The sequence below is a fragment of the Colletes latitarsis genome, chromosome 8 (genome assembly GCF_051014445.1).
Source record: "Colletes latitarsis isolate SP2378_abdomen chromosome 8, iyColLati1, whole genome shotgun sequence".
Lineage (NCBI taxonomy): Eukaryota > Metazoa > Arthropoda > Insecta > Hymenoptera > Colletidae > Colletes > Colletes latitarsis.
This window is the reverse complement of record NC_135141.1, coordinates 25684344-25703168: the sequence shown is the minus strand read 5'-3', so window position 1 is coordinate 25703168 and position 18825 is coordinate 25684344. Positions and strand designations below refer to the sequence as shown.

Genomic DNA, 18825 nt, shown 5'->3' with positions numbered 1-18825 from the left:
TCCGTTTTATCGACCAATGATCGATTAATGCGTTTTTTATGCACTGCTTTGATTGTAAATTTTCTATATTTTATTATCGCACTTCCCTCGAAATAACGCACGACGTCGGTACAGTTTCCCGATTTACTTTTATTCTCGTTCAGATGGAAATTTATTTTGTGTTCGCAAGTATTTAAAACTGATGTGCATATTACCCTAACGTCACGTGATTTTGCTTCCTAGCAACTTCAAACAACGCTAGGCCAGCTCAAAAAATAATCAAAATTGATCATTTTTTTTCTATACATGAAAGTGTACATCTTATGTTCGATTGGAGTGGGGTTATCGTACTTACGCGAACATCTGGTGTCGCGTTAGAATTTTACGAGATCTCGTATGTTTTATTTGTACGCTTTTGAAACCATTATGTCAGCTTTTATCTGACTCAATTTGTACGAGTAAAGAATAATTGTCTAGCAAAATGAGAAAACATAATAGTTAATTAACTAATTTAGAACCGCGGACGGTTAAAAACTCGGAAATGTAATCTAAGTCTAACGTCAATGAACTGTAAATGTATAGTTGAGTCATTAGTGAATAACTGGGTAAAGCTAGGTGTAGTGCAGGATGTGGGGAACAATTATTCATAACATTTCTTATCAGTTTGAGCAAGTAGCTTAAACTTTATTGAATGTTACAGAAGACTTACATTGATTATCGTACGTGTAACTTCAAGTACTTGTTTTTATAATAATTACAGTATAATATATTGTATTAGCTTTCAGATGCATATGTGCTTTTGGTTTGGAAACAATTTAGGTAGTTTCCTTTTATCGGGATATAATGTTGTTACAACTTTAAGCCTTGTTTCCACCTGTTTGGGTTTAACTGCACTTGCAATATTATACGAGGGTATGAAAATCTTACAGACTAAAATACAACAGAGAACTATTGTCCTTATACAAAATCAAACAATTAAAACATCAGAGAACTCTTCCCTGTTATCAAAAATATCCTCGAGGTCTGTTGGAAAACAATCTTCTTTACATTGGTACATAATGTTCCATCATTTTTGCAAATTGAGAAGATAGTCTTGCTATCATAAGTTGATTTATCTATTGTTTTGTTAGTATATGTTGGACCACTTGGAGTTTTCAAGTACTTCATTGGTTTATACATACAGTTCTTGGCTATGTGTTAATGTTGGCTGTTATGACATACAATGTATATATTAATATTGCTGTTGTATTGGGAGGATGCCTTGGGTACTGGATATTTGGTCCTAAACTTATAGAACTTCATATGGCACAATTTCATAAAAGACAAAGGTTATTAGAGTGTGACAAAGAATGTGCAGGTGAGATTTAAAATATCTTTTAGTAAGCTTCTTGGATGTTTCATAGTATTAATGGTAATTTATAGATAACTTAGTAAATCATCAAAGGCCAGAATTAACAGTTTCTATTGTCACAGAGCAATTAGTGACAGAAGCTACCATTGAAGTTCATGTGCCAACAGATGCTTGAGATAAATTTTAACAAACAGATCTTGTTGATATATATTAATTATTTTATTTTATATACGAACATTGTATATAATTGGAATAAACAAATTGTAATATAAAAAAGAGATTAATTTTTTGTTTTAAAATACTGATAAATTTTTACTTTATTATTGGGAATCATCTGCTACATTTGTTTCAAATAGGCGCCTGTAGCATGAATTTTCTCCATTTAAAAAGTGTTTATATCTATCTCGTGTAGTAATACGTGTTCCACATAGCCAACAAAAATGAGCTTTGCAGTGAATACATGTCATTTTATTACATCCATCAATTTTTACAATCATAGTTTGACAATTTGGGCAAGCTTTAACATTTTTCTGAAAATAATACCATTGCATTGTATAATTGTTAAATGCAATTTTGTCATTTACAATCTACATCTTATTTTGGCATTTAAAATTATCCTTTAAGGTTTTTCAAAAATGTACCTGCAAGTATTCCTTTGTTAAGTAATTTTCTACAACTCTTTGTATGAATTGTATTCCATATTTCTTTATTAGTAATTGTTTCTGATATTTATTGGCATTTTTATAATCTTCAATTAGTTCCTTCGTGTTGTCGGATGTCATAGCACATGGTTCAATTCCATGATATACCTAGAATATTTCTCAAAAATAGTAAATCTAAACTTGCCATAACATAAAATGCATACCTTGTAACAGTAACGGCAAAAAGCATAATCACAATTACTACAAATAGCCAATGTATTATTGTCATATGTAATAAGAGGACATTGGCATGAAATTTGGGGACAAAATATTATATCATTCATACTACGTAATGTTATTTGCAACAATGAGTTTTCATACTTTGAAAACAAATTTGGACACAGATCTTTGATTTCATCCATTGTTATGGAAAAAGTACAACTTAGAGCAGGACATGTTATATCAGTTATAATATTCTCATTAATTGTGACAGCAACATATTTTTGGATACAATTTTTACAATAAACATGGCTACAGTTTTGAAGCTTCATACAATTTTTTCCCTTGTATTCTTCAAAACAGATAATACACTCGTGATAATTTTTCTCAAATTCAATTATACATTTTTGTTTGTTATACTCTATTAAATATTGTATTGGATTAGAAAATAATGTACTATATATAGCTCTGACATCATATGTAAATGTTAAATTTAATTGAAAGTAATCTGACAAATTGTTATATACCATACATAAAAATGAAACATCTAATGTATCTTTGATGTGAAGAAAATTAAGAAGATCATGTTTTAAAAATTCAAACCACAAAAATAATATTTCTTGTCTTTCATTATTTGACCATATCTCATCTAATTTTTGACAAATAGATGATATTTGCCAAGGAGAAAGCCATGAAGCAATAATATAAAAATTTGGTGGATTTTTGGTAGGATAATTATCACAAAAATGCAGGTACATTCTAATAGGTGGTAAATACTTAATAGAATTGTTAAAAGACGAAGAAAATTTTAATTTGTTGTCCTCCTGGTGAACATTTTTAAATGTCAGTGTACCATTGCTAACATTAGGAAAGATATTGTAGTAACACTGCACTGTATCTTCTTTAATATAAGAAAATTCATTTGCATCATAAATATTGGAAATCGCTATAAGTTCATTTTCTTGTCGACGTCGATTACAATCCATTTTTTGTAATATTTACGACGTATACCTCTTAGTTTCGATTATACTAACAGTTCTTTGTTTACAAACAATATTACTGATTGTATATTTCAAATCGCACTAACTCGCAGTTAGTATCTCAAGAAGTATAGCCAAATTTTGTATAATTGAGCGCGACATTTAGTATAATCGTTTAAACATTTTCCCCGAAAACTACCCGCGATATATCCATTAGTGCCATTATTTGGTATTCTTATAAACTGTTACAAAAATAAAATTGTATTCAAATTTATAATTTATATAGAATATTTTGTCGTTAAAAAACAAAATTTTTCAATTTTTACACTTACGTTACTTTTCACAATAATAATTTTGTATAATGGCGCGAAATTATAAAATAATTTTTATTATCTATAAAAACGTCGCGTTCGTAATTTCTATAAATGTAAATTAATAACCTGATCGATTTATATGAACCTAAGAAGATAAGAGTTAGAATGTAGAAGATTTTTTTACCACTATTTCCTAAAATTATTTAATTATTTAATAATGTAGGAATCGTTAACAGGCTGTTTTACCTTATCATGCTGACTATTAATTATTTAACGACTGGCTGCATGAGTCATATTTTCGAAAAAAATACAAATGTGCCTGCATATTAACAATAAAGAAGTTCTATATCGTATAATAGCTTATATTTATTAGGAAAGAGAAACAATTTAGTAAGTCATACAATAGGACTAAATTTACGTTTGTTGTGTGCTTTTCATGTAGAGAAACTTGTTGCAATATTGCAAGATTAATTGTTATTTATTTACGGAAAAAGGAATTATTGAAATTGTGTTGTATTCATCTTAACGTATGTAGAGTAAGTTTCTATAGTGAAAGGTATAGAACGTAATCGTGTGGTAAACAATCGTGATACAAGTATAAAGAGAAATTTAATTTATTTCGAAAAATGACAGAAGTTACGGCTAAACACACCCTTCACAGCGGCATTTTTCATCCTACTTTACGGCAATGGCAATCGCCAAATGTCGAAATTACTGTTAATAATCTTATGTATCCGATTTTCATTTCGTAAGTACAATTCATAACCTACCGCTTTATTATATACATATATATATATATGCATGTATGTATGCATATATATATATATATATTTGTCTACACATACACGCAATTATATTTATTAGTGTTTAATGGGATTTGCTCACTGTCTTAGCTAAATGTAATAATAAGTCAAGGAATGGAAATTACTAGAATAATTTGATCTTCCTTCAAAGTTGTACTTTATGTGTTACATAAGAATTTAAAAGAATGTGTAGACAACATTATGTAAAGATAACAGATTATTTATATACACAGATTGCTTAGATCTGATTGTTCGATATTTATTTAAACATGTTTGCTAGTGTTAAGATGGCATACTATAATTTTTCAGAGACGAACAAGATGCTAAAGATCCGATTGCTAGTATGCCAGGTGTTTATCGGTATGGCATTAATCAATTACACAAAATGTTGCAACCATTGGTTACAAAGGGACTACAATCGATATTATTATTTGGAGTATCAAAACACTTGAAAAAGGTAAACTGTATGTGAAAAATGTTTTGTAAAAAATTGTTTGAAATATGTTCCCAATAGGATCACATTGGAAGTAATGCAAATAGTGCAGAGAATCCTATTATTCAAGCTGTGCCTTTGATAAGACAGTGGTTCCCAAATTTACTAATAGCATGTGATGTTTGTTTATGTCCATACACGGTTCATGGACATTGTGGAATTTTAAATGACGATGGAAGCATAAATAACAAAGCTAGTATTACACGAATTGCAGAAGTTGCTCTTGCATATGCAAAAGCTGGTAAGATTGCATTATTTTCTAAACATTCTTACAAACAGTAATTAAAATATTTTATATAAAAATGTTTTTGATTTAATGTCCATTAAGGAGCACAAGTTGTAGCTCCATCTGATATGATGGATGGAAGAATAGGTGCAATAAAACAAAAATTAGCAGCAGCTGGGTTAGCAAACAAAGTTGCGGTTTTATCATATGCTGTGAAATTTGCATCAGGATTCTATGGCCCTTTTAGAGATGCTTCACAGTCAGCACCAAAGTTTGGAGATAGAAAATGTTATCAATTGCCACCAGGAAGTAATGGATTAGCTGCCAGAGCTGCTGTTAGTATTATTATATCTTTTACTTTTTGTATTATAATTTTTCTTATAAAATTACATTTATTATGTAAAGGCTAGAGATGTTTCTGAAGGAGCCGATATGCTTATAGTAAAACCAGGTCTAGCTTATTTAGATGTTGTTAGGCACACAAAAGATGCACATCCAGAATACCCAATGTTTGTGTATCAAGTTTCGGGAGAATATGCAATGCTTTACCATGGGGCTAAAAATGGTGCAATCAATTTAGAGAATGTGTTAAATGAAGTTCTCTTATCTATGAGAAGAGCAGGAGCCGATTGTATTATAACATATTTTACACCATTAATTTTAGATATGTTGCAACTCAAGAGTAAATACTGAAAATATTTGTATACTTGGCATGTATATGGTTATAACAATGTTATTTAATATTTTAAATAGAGGCCAATTATATTTGTGAATTTAGTTTATTTAAACTTCTATATAAAATTATACAAACCTATTGAGAAATGAAGTTTGTTTCATTGGTCGAAGTTGAAAACATATCCCGTTATTATTACGTTATGTTAAAACTGTAAATATCGGGATTTTAATGGATATTTATCGAAATAAAAAAAGAAAACTTTTAAACTGAATCGAATTGAGTAATTTTGTCATCAAACAACCGATAATGACTTTTACGTATGTTATTTAAACATTATATCATGATATACATCATGATTATACACGTATCTGTATATGGACATTTTGCATAAAAACTGAATAAAAATTAATAATTCGATTATAAATTTTATTTGATAGCATTTTTTGTGGGCGTATGTATGTTTTATATTTCTTTTGTTTTTTACATTTGATAACAACAAGTGGCCAAAAATATTTTCACGTGTTACGTGGCTCTTCTTTTAACACGAATTCCTCCAATAACAAATGTACTCGAAATTTCCAGAAGTACGATACCGTTGTGACGTGGGCGTATCAATAGCAGCCAACTGTATGTGTAAGAACCAATCAGAGTTTGCCTTTCCATTGGTACGGACTTTCTAAGACCAATCAACGTAGGCCACGACGAAATCTTCTCGTTAATATCCCGGTACTGAGATCGGTCTGTAGTCAGTCATTCCTGGTTGTTCCTGTTGTTCGTCGAAGTTTCGAAGTGATTACACTTTTTACTTAGTAAAATAGGAGTGCACGTATAATTTTTGATCTAGTAAGTATCAGACGCAACAAAAATATATCCTGTTATATTAATATCGACGAATTATGAAAAATTCTACTTAAAATTTTATCGAGCGTCGATGATTCCTCGTTATTTGCCACGTCTCGCTACAAAAGTGTAATTCGTTTTAAGTACGTTCAATCGAAATTTAATTATCTGTTTTTTTATTTTCACAATATGTGTTGGGCGCAATTGTTCTGTCTGTTGCATAGTTTTATGATAGTACTCGAAATTCGTACGATTTCATATGTTGCCAGATGCACTGGCATGTGCATGTTCGCCGAAATTAAATGATGTACGGACAGACGATATACTTACATTCAATTTATAGTCTTCGTTGGTTATATTTCCTTTTATCGATACAACCGCATTGTATTGTTAAAAATTGTCATACAATTTTCTGAATCGTCTATAGACCAGACATTCATTTTGTTTATGATATTCGTGACAAATTAAACGCGTTCCGTCAAATTTTAACGATTACAAATGTTAGACAGCTTTCAAAAACTTAATATGCAGTGATTATTGTATATGTTTTAGAGTTGCTTTTATACAAAGAAAAATGAAGGGAGCTAAAGCTCTACTATTACTGGGCTTGATAGCCTTTGCTTCTGCAAAAGAAGAAAAGCAGAAACAGGATATTGGCACTGTCATTGGAATTGATTTGGGCACAACATATTCTTGGTAAGATTTAACAACAGATTACTTCAAAGTAATTCTTGTCAAAGATGTATGCATCTATATTTGATGAATAAATATTTTTATAATAATTTATTATTTTAGTGTTGGAGTGTACAAAAATGGAAGAGCAGAAATTATAGCTAATGATCAAGGAAACAGAATTACTCCTTCATATGTTGCATTTACTGCAGACGGTGAACGTTTAATTGGAGATGCTGCAAAGAATCAGTTAACCACAAATCCAGAAAACACTGTCTTTGATGCCAAACGATTAATTGGTAGAGAATGGACAGACACTACTGTACAAAATGACATTAAGTTCTTCCCATTTAAAGTAATTGAAAAGAATAGCAAGCCACATATAAGAGTATTAGTCAATAATGAAGAGAAAATATTTACACCTGAAGAAATATCTGCCATGGTTCTTGGTAAAATGAAGGAAACTGCTGAGGCATATTTAGGTAAAAAAGTAACTCATGCTGTTGTTACTGTACCAGCCTACTTTAACGATGCACAGAGACAAGTAAGTATAAAATATATGCTTGTACCAAATAAATCAGATTTAATCTTGAGAATATGTATTAATTAATTATTTTTATTTAGGCTACCAAAGATGCAGGCACTATTTCTGGACTTGTTGTCATGAGAATCATTAATGAACCTACAGCTGCAGCAATTGCTTATGGTTTAGACAAAAAGGATGGAGAAAAGAACGTTTTGGTATTTGATTTGGGTGGTGGTACTTTTGATGTCAGCTTACTTACCATTGATAATGGAGTATTTGAAGTTGTGGCAACAAACGGCAACACTCACTTGGGTGGTGAAGACTTTGATCAACGTGTAATGGACCACTTCATCAAACTGTACAAGAAAAAGAAGGGCAAGGACATACGCAAAGATAGCAGGGCTTTACAAAAGTTGCGTCGTGAAGTTGAAAAAGCTAAGAGGGCACTTAGTGTTAGTCACCAAGTACGTAATAACTTTTTTGTAATGTTACTTTGCCTTGAAAGAGTCTGCTATTAACTGATATTTATATATTGTCTTTTTTCCATAGGTGAGGATTGAAATTGAATCATTCTTTGAAGGCGAAGACTTCTCTGAAACTTTAACACGTGCTAAATTTGAAGAATTGAACATGGATCTCTTCCGTAGTACCTTGAAACCAGTGCAAAAAGTTTTAGAAGATTCTGACATGAATAAGAAGGATGTTGATGAAATTGTACTTGTTGGAGGATCTACCAGAATCCCCAAAGTTCAACAATTAGTTAAGGAATTTTTTGGTGGTAAAGAACCATCTCGAGGTATTAATCCTGATGAAGCTGTTGCATATGGCGCTGCTGTTCAGGCTGGTGTACTTTCTGGAGAACAAGATACGGATGCTATTGTGCTTCTGGATGTCAACCCACTTACAATGGGTATTGAAACTGTTGGAGGTGTGATGACCAAGCTAATTCCCAGGTAAGAATATACTTTTCATATATTTTTTTTCGCCTGATCGAAATCATTCGTACGTGCTAACGAGTAAAATTATCGTCTTTTTGCTTACAGAAATACCGTAATTCCAACCAAAAAATCGCAAATTTTCTCGACTGCGTCAGATAATCAACATACAGTTACTATTCAAGTATACGAGGGCGAACGTCCAATGACAAAAGATAACCATCTTCTTGGCAAATTCGATCTTACTGGCATTCCACCAGCACCTCGAGGAATCCCACAGATTGAGGTCACGTTCGAAATTGATGCTAACGGTATTCTTCAGGTATCCGCCGAAGACAAAGGAACTGGCAATCGAGAGAAGATCGTCATTACCAATGATCAAAATAGACTTTCTCCCGACGATATTGAAAGGATGATAAAGGATGCTGAAAAATTCGCGGACGACGACAAGAAACTGAAGGAACGCGTAGAAGCGCGTAACGAACTTGAGTCGTATGCTTATTCTCTGAAGAATCAATTGGATGACAAAGAGAAACTGGGCTCGAAGGTCAGTGATTCCGACAAGACCAAAATGGAGGAAGCTATCGAAGAGAAAATTAAATGGCTTGAAGATAATCTAGACGCCGATCCAGAAGAATACAAGAAGCAAAAGAAGGAGCTTACCGATATTGTTCAGCCTATTATTGCCAAATTGTATCAGGGTGCAGGTGGCGGTGTTCCACCGACCGGCGGTGAAGATGAAGATTTGAAGGACGAACTTTAACTATAATTGATCATTGCATGTATTATTCGTCCTAATTTAGACTGAATTTCACAGTCTCTCATGCAAATGCTGCAGAGATTAACCGCGTCGTTGATAATGTCGAGTATAAAAAAAAAGACTGATCGACGAACGTTCGTTATTCATTAATTTACATGGTGGTGATGATCACTCTGTGTATTACTCTGTAATGTATTTTGTCACATAACGTGTAACGGTCATTTTGATCTTCTCCGTAAGAGTAACGAAAAATAAGAAGTAAACTTAAGGGGAAAGAAACATACTCTTAGGAATAACTTCTTTAATTTCCAGATAAGACTCCACGCGTTAATTTATTTTACTTAATTGTTTTATATATTTTATTACATATATATAATCGAATAAACACAAATTGTGTAACTCGCGTTATAGAATTGCAGCGTGCGTGTGAATTAGAATGATTGTTTGTGCAAATGGGTCATGATTTGCGTCTATTTACTGCCTGTAGGAAAACTATATCGTACTATGTACAGTATAGATGTTCTGTATGAGTGAATGTCATATGTATCAGTATCATCAAAATAAACATTTTTTCAGTAAATCAAAAATATTAGATATTTTATTTGAATGTTCTTTTTGATTGTAAATAGTCGCATATTAAAATTTTAATGACTGTACATTTCACACCAAAATTTAAAGAATATTCGTCTATCGATTTCGTACGAAATCAAAGCAAAGAGGAGAAGAATATGTTTATGAGATAGATTTCGAAACAAAATTTATTCGAAGATACAGTTTAATCGTATAACAAAAACGGTTGAAAATGTATAAATAGAATTAATTACTTTCTATATCATAGGTGGCGAACTGGTGGATCGCGAGAGTGTTATAACTCCCTCTACTTTTCTGTTCTGCTCAAGCGCAGAAGAACTTCCCTCTTTATGCCTTTTATACGAAGTTGGAACAAGAAAGTAAGGGACGACTGGACGAAGACGAAGGTTTGCTAGGCCCTAGGCGCTTAATTAGTGAAGAACCTGATGGTGAGAAAATCTGTGTTCGCGGGAGAATCTATATTGGTGGGAAAATCGGTGTTGGCGGGAAAATCGGTATTGGCGGGAGAATCAGTAATGGCGGGAGAATAGTGGGACCTTTCGTGGCTTTCGCCGGTAAAGTTCGTCACTCCTGATCTGTATCATTAATTGTTTATTGTGTCTATCTTGTCGAAATATAATATTAACAGACGCAATAATAGTAATACAAATGTACTTATATTTTTTTTTGTATAACTTTCTGACATTCTTTTGTTTGCTCAAAACGATCCAGTCACTAAATATATTTTCGTTCACGGTACAAAAATAATGTGGGAATCCCATTAACAACCATTTTTTTAGAGCGAAATTCATTTTTGCTGGAAATTTTTCATATGCACCATTACCTTTCGTGGGCGTACATTTTTAAATGTTTACAATATAAAAAGTAACGTCTTTCGAAACAAGATAAAGTTAGTAATACTATTCGCAATTATATAGAGCAAAAAATGGCGTATCTCCCTTTCAGGGCACCAATTTGTATATACATAATTTTGTTTCTTTTCGAACGTGACAATTATCGTTGTCAAAACAAATAGATAAACAGAAGTAAACAAAAATTTTTCTTTTAATTTTACAGTGTTTCTAAGGGATCTCGTAACGAGATATTTTGTTCCGGGTCCCATCTTTGTTACGAGCGCCTCTATTTACTTCGCAAATTTCGAATATGTACCTTGATCCTCGTCGCTTTATAATAAAGGGAGGCCGAAAAAGTAAGGCGTCCTATACGGAATTGTGAGTTAAAAAATTCAATTTCTTTCGCAAACATAATTAGTGCAACTTCATTGCGAATCCCCTTTGATATTAAGAACAAACACAAGGTATTTCATTATGTTTTGTATGCTCAAATTTAATATCTTCTTTTTGGCATTGCTTCGAGATATTTATACGCGATGGACGTTGAGCATTCTTTTCACAGTTCATCGAGCAGAAGTTGCACTAAAAATGTGGTTACAATAATCTATTCCTTCCCTTTTTTTTTATTTCATTAATCCTAAGGAATATATTGTTATCGTACTCGTACATACTCAACGACTTCGATAATCAATATATCATATGTAAAATATTGTTCATTCGAATACACAATTATAAGATAGAACTTTTGTGCTTTCTGATCAAAATCAAATGCCTTGATTTTGGTAACCAAAGGATCGTTCCTGTCGAGGAAGCTAATTTTTCTCTAGTTTACATTAAGTGTAACATGAACTTTGTATCGATAGTATATCATAGTTCTCGTTACATTACGAATTACTATGCGACACGGATTTCTTTATTTCCGACATTCATTTTTCTCTACGGTAAATTTTTTTCCATCCGTTCTTTTTAACTAATATGAACACATTCAGCTATTTCTTCACATTTCATTAGACAGAATAGCATAACCTGAAATTATTGGACTTCGAAACGAAAGCGTAAAAATACGCGTTTCTCTTCAGGCAGCTACTGCTGTTTTTGCATCTTAATAGTTATCCCATTTTTTTCCACTTTTCTTAACAAATCGGACGTATTCTTACAATATACAGGGTTTTTACCACCCCTGGGAAAAATTTTAATAGGGGATTCTAGAGGTCAAAATAAGACGAAAATCAAGAATATCAATTTGTTGATGGAGGCTTTGTTACAAAGTTATTAACGTTTAAAGTTCCGTCCGTACTGAATTTTTTTCTCGAAAATGCGCAGGATTTCGGGGGTACGTCTATTCACCAAAAATGATTGTAATAGACCCCCCCAGCTAACAATATTTTTTTCAGAACGATTTGAAATATTTTAATTTCGTCGAAAAATTTCACATCTTCTCGAATTTTTTTCTAGAAAGTGGGTAGGATTTCGGGGGTATGTGTAATGATCAAAAATGATTGTAATTGACCCCCGCAACCGAAAATAATTTTTCCAGGACGATTTGAAATTGTTGAATTTAATTGTTAATAACTTTTTAACGAAGCCTCCATCAACAAATTGACATTCTTGATTTTCGTCTTATTTTGGCCTCTAGAATCCTCTATTAAAATTGTTCCCAGGGTTGGCCGAATACCCTGTATAATGATCATGCCCGGTTTATACGACACGATCAAAAAGAAATTTCGATCGATTTCTATGCAATTCCAGCGAACAGATTATAATATCGAGTAAAGATTGATATTTTAAAAAGTTTCGTGAAATAAAAAGCTTTACGACTTTAAACATCAGTTGTCACGATTTGTCACATAGATTTTAAAATACAATATAACGATTGATAAAAGTTTTACAGAGTACCATTGCTAGGTCAATGAAAAATTATCGAATTTAAAAGCATAACAAGTGGCAGTTGAAAAATGACAGTGATAATATAGGCATAATTAAAAAACGTGCTTCTCTTCGATCGTTAGGTAAAAGCATGTACAGGGTACCCCATCGATGATCGTGAAACTTCGAAATTACATATTCGAGAAAATAATGTCTCCTCAAAACGAATCAATTCTTCTTCAATATTTTTAAAAAATTATCGAAAGCACGAATATTCAAAACGACTATCACAAATGGGGCACCGATATATTATGCTACTGCATGCGATATTAACGGATACGATAAGCTATAAATATAGATACATATAACATACGTTCTATTACTCTTAACGAGTAAAGTAGTAAATATATACGCAACTTGTAAAATATTTTTTTGAAAACAAATTTTTTTAACATTCTGCATTTTTTGTTTATCAAATAACACACAGTCTAGCCGCTTTTCAAGTGCATAAATAATCTTTTCAAGCGCACTATTAGTCCGTGAATTTCGTCCAAGAAAAGTTTCTTTAAAAAATACTATTATAATTGATAACTTTCAAAATTTCTACAATGTGTCACGCAAATAAGATCAAAGATTACAAGGTAAATTGCATGTAACAACAAAACAAACGAGAATATATGTATAGCTTTCCTTCGAAACAAAAGTACCTTTTCCTAAATTTTTATTTTTATTTTTTATTTTATTTTTAACGAGGATATATTTTTCATACGTAACGCGCATACGTAATATTTAATGTTTTCCATACTATGACACGTAGTTCTGTTTAAATTTTACTCTTTCTTTTTCTCTCGAGAAACGAAAATGCCGTTGTATTTTATATTTATACGTATATGTATGTATTAAAACTAATATTCGATCGATATCGATCCATGAATTACCGAACAGGCTGCAAAGAACACGTGAATATTAAGCACTTAATTTAAACGTTTGTCAGACCTGAGAATTCATCCACGCTGTTACTTTTTAGCGACGTATCTTAAGTAGAGCTTGCTTCTTACTTTGGAAACCAAAGGGTTTTTGGTAATGGTAATTCAAGGATCGAGAAAGAATTAGAGGTATCTCTGGATACTGTTGTATGTTTAATGAAAAAATCGTTGCGCTAATAGGTGTAGACACTAATCAACAAATGAAGCAGACACGTGGTGGGCCTCTGGCCACGTTTACTTATCCTTTCAACTAGTTTGAACAATAACAATGTACTTCGTATCACAGTATTATATCAGTAGTGTATTTAGTATTTGTCGCATTTACTTTGGATATGGCAAATATGAAATATAACAGTAAAATTATACTAATGTAAGTCTATATTCTTTGGGACTAAATGCATATCACAGTGAGAAATTTTTCAACATTCTATTTTTTTGATTTTTTTTTTTTATTTTTAATTCTTATTCGAATTGCCAGAAGCGCACCCGTGTCAGAAATATATTGTCTACAAAATCATATTAAACCTATATATCTTATTAAAGATATTCCAGAAAGCTTTACCGCCAACCAGTGGAAATAAGCAGGCAATAATATTACAGTAGAAGTATCTTTTACCATTAGTTAAAAATGCACCTTAAGTTACTTTAGATACTTACTTGTATCTAATATGCAGTCTTATCCTAATTTTCTTTTAGCTGCGCAACTGATTTTGTAAAACGAAAAGAGATAAATTAGTAAACGTGCATTTGTTTCCAAACGATCCAAAGTGGTCCATGTTACTTGAAATGTTTTCATTTGTCTAATCAAATGATCGATCACAGATTTATCACATTCATTTACTTCTTGATTATTGATGTACTTGGATTCGTGTGTTATCCATTTAAATAAATATTTACAAAATTCATTGGACCACCCTATAAAACACGAATTAAATTATTATTCGATGTTACACAGCTCATTCTAAATGTTAAAGCATGCAGTAAATGTTATTGATAATGTTGACGTGTTAGTATTTATATAAGATTATTATAATGTTAGGAGTTAGTAATGAACAATCATTAAGTGCCAAAAAAGTATTTCTCTTGTTACCATAAAACTTAAATAAAAAAGAAGAGAATCTAAATAACTTCTCACGAATATGACTTTGTACTAAAACTGAATGTGTTGTCAATTGGTATTTATCTAAGTATTTTAAGCTGAACAATATTTTCAATATTGAAAAAAAATTTTGTTTTATCGTTTGAATGACCGTTTAACGATAATTTCTTTCGTTTTAATAATAAAATATCAACGAACACAAACCACTATAATTCTAAATACATCAAAATTTTGTATTCAATGAGATATTAGACCTAATTTTAAAGTACTTCGTATTATTTTGTTTAACTATTGCATGCCCTGATTACTACATAAGTATCAGACTAGCAGCATTCGTGGATTATTGAATACTATTCTTTAGAAGTCTGATTGTAATACCCTAAGTATTTCAAAGTATTTCTAAATTGATGATGTCATTGAAATGATTTAATAATTATGTTGCTGTCATTTTAAAAACACCATAATTGATTAATTTGTATGCTTGCCGAAGAAGGAATTGATACGCGTGCAATGATTAAAACAGAGACTTTGCGAATGCCTGTATAACTACAGGAACGCTAGCGTCGAAACCATTAATCGTTAAAATACTATTATCACGCTTTTCCTTATGATAGGTCGAATGAAAACATACAGCACAGTTTATTAACCTGAAAATAGATAAACAAATAAAATATGATGTTAACGGCCGTTTACTGAGAATAATTTTAAATGACTCACTTTGTATTTGGAAGTGTAAGTGCTGTTCTGTATTTCTCAAGAGCTTCTTCGAAAGTATCAAATTTTTCATATATTTGATCTACAACGTTAATAAATACATCGTATTTCTTTTTCTGATAAGCAGCCCACGACATTGGTTTACTCAAATTGACATTTCCAACAGGCATCTGTTGCAATCTTCTCATAGCCTGGCCAAAAGATGCTGTTTTATCAATGTTGACCATATGAATTCCAATGTTTTTAAACGTCGCGATGGTAACGTTCTTCTCACTACGAAGAAGTGAAAGTGCAATTAAGCATCCTGCTTCTGCACCATTCACGTTACCACCGCGCCAAGTCTGTTTCCCTAGCATTACTTTATTCATATCGATTGTTACGAAGTAACGTAAGCCAGTCGGTTGGATATGCTATAAAATATGTATTAAGCGATATTACGGTAGGACAAGAATAACGTTGTGCAAGGATACTTATACTCACAAAAAATGAAACATTTAACATTTTATAGAGAGCAACGACAATTTTAGAATTTGGTTTAATCGGAATTGGTAGAATCAACTTTTTCTTATCAGCTTGTTCTTTGACTTTCCTTTTTACGTACGTTAATGGCCTTCAAAAACGTGACGTATTAAATGACGTTAACAACTATTTATTGTTTATTCTGTAGTTGCTACTTACTTTCCACAGTTTTCATAATTCCTTACTGTTACTAATACTAAAGCTGGGTGGACCTTGTCTCGGATAATATATGCTACGTTCGTAATTTGTTCGATTATTTTAGAAACTATTAAAGAGTTTGGTGTTAATAATTCGAAATTATGAATTCTTTGTAGATTGTTTAAAAGCGTAATTAAATTCATTGATGGTATCAATGCATTCCAGACCTAAAGATAAAAGTAAACTTATGTACGAGATATATCAAATAGAAGAATACAGAGGATTTTTTATTTTATTTTTGTACTTTTACCTCTTCAGACTTTAGTAAATGTCCAGGTACATGATCTAATGTTAATTCATATTCTTCCAAAAGATGTGCTGCTTGAAGTTGATCCTTAGAATGTTTGAAATCTTCAATATGTTCAATGTATTCTACTATTTCTGTAAATCTAGAATCTTCCCCATATGTTTTTTTTATTTCTTCTAAACCATGTATTACGTACTTAAGGACCACTTCTGCCTCTGTTTAAAAATAAATTATTAGGTCAATAAAGGTGATTATTTATCCAATGGTTACATTATGATAAAATAAGTACCAGGATTTTTGGATACAGGATGTGATAACTTTAAAATATCTTTATGCTTCCAACCATATCTGCTTCTGTATCTTGTAACACATTTTGCTAATTCCATTGGAGTTCTCGATAAGTACCAATAATTTACAGCTTTTCTTAAACCCTTACCCCAACCATGTTTTGAACTACCAGTTGCATTAAGCTCTTTCTGCTTACTTATTTGCGAAACAAATTTTATAAACAAAAGAAAATGTGGAGGCGATGCACAGATTTTATTCACAGCTGCATATGCTGCATGTCGTAATTGTTCACTTTTCATTTGTCTACAGCAAACGGCAAGAGCAAATACTAATGTTTCTGGATTTGGAACAAGATTGCTTTCAAATGCCTGCAAAAATATTACATGCTCTTTATACATAATTGTTTTCATTAGTCAGAATAAAATTACCTTTATGATTATTTGAACTGGCAATAACTGCTTTTCTGTATTCTCAGCTAATTCCTCAATAGATGGAACATTTTTAGCTAAAAAATAGTTGTGAACAAACCAGTTACCAGGATGATAATCTGGATATTCCTTCCCGACATAAAGAAACTGTGATAATCGTATCTCAGGATCATTTGGACCCAAATCCACTTCCATTTCTTACTACACAATTCTACAAAATAAAATTGATGAAATTTAATACAAATGTTCTTTGTTTCTTTTCTGTCAATTGAAATACATAACTTGATGGCTGCAGGTTTTTTTAAATTATGAAATAATTATTCACAATAAAAAATTACCAAAAAAAATTCTGCTAAAAGAACACAACTTTGAAATGTTAATCTATGTATAAATTTATCGAAACGAATATCCCTGTAAACGTAGAAAAAAAGTGTATTTCTTTGAAGACTATTTTGAAGTTCAAACTCCTGTGCGCGTACGGTATACAATAGAACATAGTAGACAGATATCACTGGATGACCTGATAAGGTAATATAAAGACACGGGATACATGCCATCATAGTAATGTTCGAGTTTGTAAATTGTACATACAACTAGAAATTGTGCACGGTTACAAGAGCTCTCACTAATCAGTGCAATTTTTCATTACAAGCATTCGATGCTTATTACCTTTTGCCAATCGAAAGAGTAACAACTCAAAACACAACCATATAGAACACGACGTTTGCGTCGTGCAAAAACGTACTGACGAAAGAATTTACACGGTTCGTGAAGATCTTGGGTCAAGTAAAAACACAAAAGCTCATTGACCCCTAGAAAGCCACGAATGCTTCAACAACATAACGCTTTTTATTTCTTAAACAAGATTACAAATTTGTATAAGTGCTAATTCATCGCATATCAGAGTTATATTTTTCTTCTTTTTTTTTAATTATAAGTAAATTAACCTTTAAGTATTCTCAAAATGATTTTTTACCGCAAGTCTTTATATATTCACTATAGAGCAATAGTAAGTATTCGCTGTTTGAGTACGCGTTTAATGTTACCAGCTTCAACGTTTCGTTTCATTAGTTGTAAATTTAGCGTGAGTGTACTTTAATATTAATTTTTCATAAGAATTTGTTAAACGAATTCTCGTACGATGGGGTAAGGTAGTTTTTTGATGAAAGTAAATGATCATAGTTACAAATAATTGCAACATTTTTGTATTTTAATCAGTGGCGGATGTAGGTTTATTGGAGCCTGAAGCTAATGTTAATTACTTCGAGATACCCTTTTCTTTCCCAAAATGTGTTATCAAAGGTAAATATTATGGAAATGTATTTATCAGTTTTCTTTTCACCATAGACTTGCGATGACAATTTCTATCGTACATTGTTGATACGATATCTATGAGCAATAACAGATTAACCTTAATAGGGTCGGAACATCATAAATTTCATCATCTCTGCTATACAATTTGTTATTAACTATACTATGTCAGAGTATTAGATTAATTATATATTTATTAGGTATTGAATTCTGAAAAACATGGAATAGATTATATCCATTAACAATGTAGGTCGACGGTTAAAATTTTCTTTCTTCCGCATAGAAAAGAAGTTGGTTTTTGTTTTAAGTTGGTATTCTGACGTAATGTTA

At 31.6% G+C, this 18825-nt stretch overlaps 5 protein-coding genes across 11 annotated transcripts; 3 read left to right on the top strand and 2 right to left on the bottom strand.

Annotated features, from left to right (window-relative positions):
- Window positions 1–22: 22 nt before the first annotated feature.
- Window positions 23–1606, top strand: LOC143345004 (protein SLC31A2). 2 transcript variants are annotated; one of them, XM_076771676.1, is made up of 4 exons: window positions 23–373; window positions 758–1030; window positions 1110–1336; window positions 1453–1606. In XM_076771676.1, the coding sequence occupies exons 1-4, from the start codon at window positions 303–305 to the stop codon at window positions 1503–1505; spliced, it is 624 nt and encodes a 207-aa protein (XP_076627791.1). In that variant the 5' UTR covers window positions 23–302; the 3' UTR covers window positions 1506–1606. The 2 variants fall into 2 exon arrangements, with proteins under 2 accessions (XP_076627791.1, XP_076627790.1); XM_076771675.1 differs by having other exon boundaries at window positions 28–373; window positions 1402–1606.
- On the bottom strand, window positions 1549–3545 carry LOC143345001 (E3 ubiquitin-protein ligase RNF14-like). The gene is made up of 3 exons (XM_076771666.1): window positions 2196–3545; window positions 1972–2139; window positions 1549–1860 (listed from the first exon to the last, which is right to left on the bottom strand). The coding sequence occupies exons 1-3, from the start codon at window positions 3174–3176 to the stop codon at window positions 1651–1653; spliced, it is 1359 nt and encodes a 452-aa protein (XP_076627781.1). The 5' UTR covers window positions 3177–3545; the 3' UTR covers window positions 1549–1650.
- An 84-nt stretch (window positions 3546–3629) lies between these two features.
- Window positions 3630–5779, top strand: Pbgs (Porphobilinogen synthase). 2 transcript variants are annotated; one of them, XM_076771667.1, is made up of 5 exons: window positions 3630–4232; window positions 4597–4744; window positions 4802–5021; window positions 5109–5341; window positions 5412–5779. In XM_076771667.1, the coding sequence occupies exons 1-5, from the start codon at window positions 4111–4113 to the stop codon at window positions 5697–5699; spliced, it is 1011 nt and encodes a 336-aa protein (XP_076627782.1). In that variant the 5' UTR covers window positions 3630–4110; the 3' UTR covers window positions 5700–5779. The 2 variants fall into 2 exon arrangements, with proteins under 2 accessions (XP_076627782.1, XP_076627783.1); XM_076771668.1 differs by lacking the exon at window positions 3630–4232 and adding an exon at window positions 4355–4490.
- Window positions 5780–6384: 605 nt separating this feature from the next.
- Hsc70-3 (heat shock protein 70 cognate 3) lies at window positions 6385–10002 on the top strand. Its single transcript, XM_076771660.1, has 6 exons — window positions 6385–6525; window positions 7075–7218; window positions 7318–7738; window positions 7819–8184; window positions 8270–8673; window positions 8764–10002. Exons 2-6 carry the CDS (start codon window positions 7097–7099, stop codon window positions 9416–9418), a joined length of 1968 nt encoding a protein of 655 aa, XP_076627775.1. The 5' UTR covers window positions 6385–6525; window positions 7075–7096; the 3' UTR covers window positions 9419–10002.
- A 1797-nt stretch (window positions 10003–11799) lies between these two features.
- Window positions 11800–18563, bottom strand: LOC143344999 (RNA-binding protein RO60). 5 transcript variants are annotated; one of them, XM_076771662.1, is made up of 9 exons: window positions 17854–17981; window positions 17185–17395; window positions 16758–17124; window positions 16472–16683; window positions 16183–16388; window positions 15985–16114; window positions 15508–15914; window positions 15276–15437; window positions 11800–14606 (listed from the first exon to the last, which is right to left on the bottom strand). In XM_076771662.1, the coding sequence occupies exons 2-8, from the start codon at window positions 17377–17379 to the stop codon at window positions 15305–15307; spliced, it is 1650 nt and encodes a 549-aa protein (XP_076627777.1). In that variant the 5' UTR covers window positions 17380–17395; window positions 17854–17981; the 3' UTR covers window positions 11800–14606; window positions 15276–15304. The 5 variants fall into 5 exon arrangements, with proteins under 5 accessions (XP_076627777.1, XP_076627780.1, XP_076627778.1 ...); XM_076771665.1 differs by having other exon boundaries at window positions 15294–15437; XM_076771663.1 differs by lacking the exon at window positions 17854–17981 and adding an exon at window positions 18161–18563 and having other exon boundaries at window positions 11800–15437.
- Window positions 18564–18825: the final 262 nt, after the last annotated feature.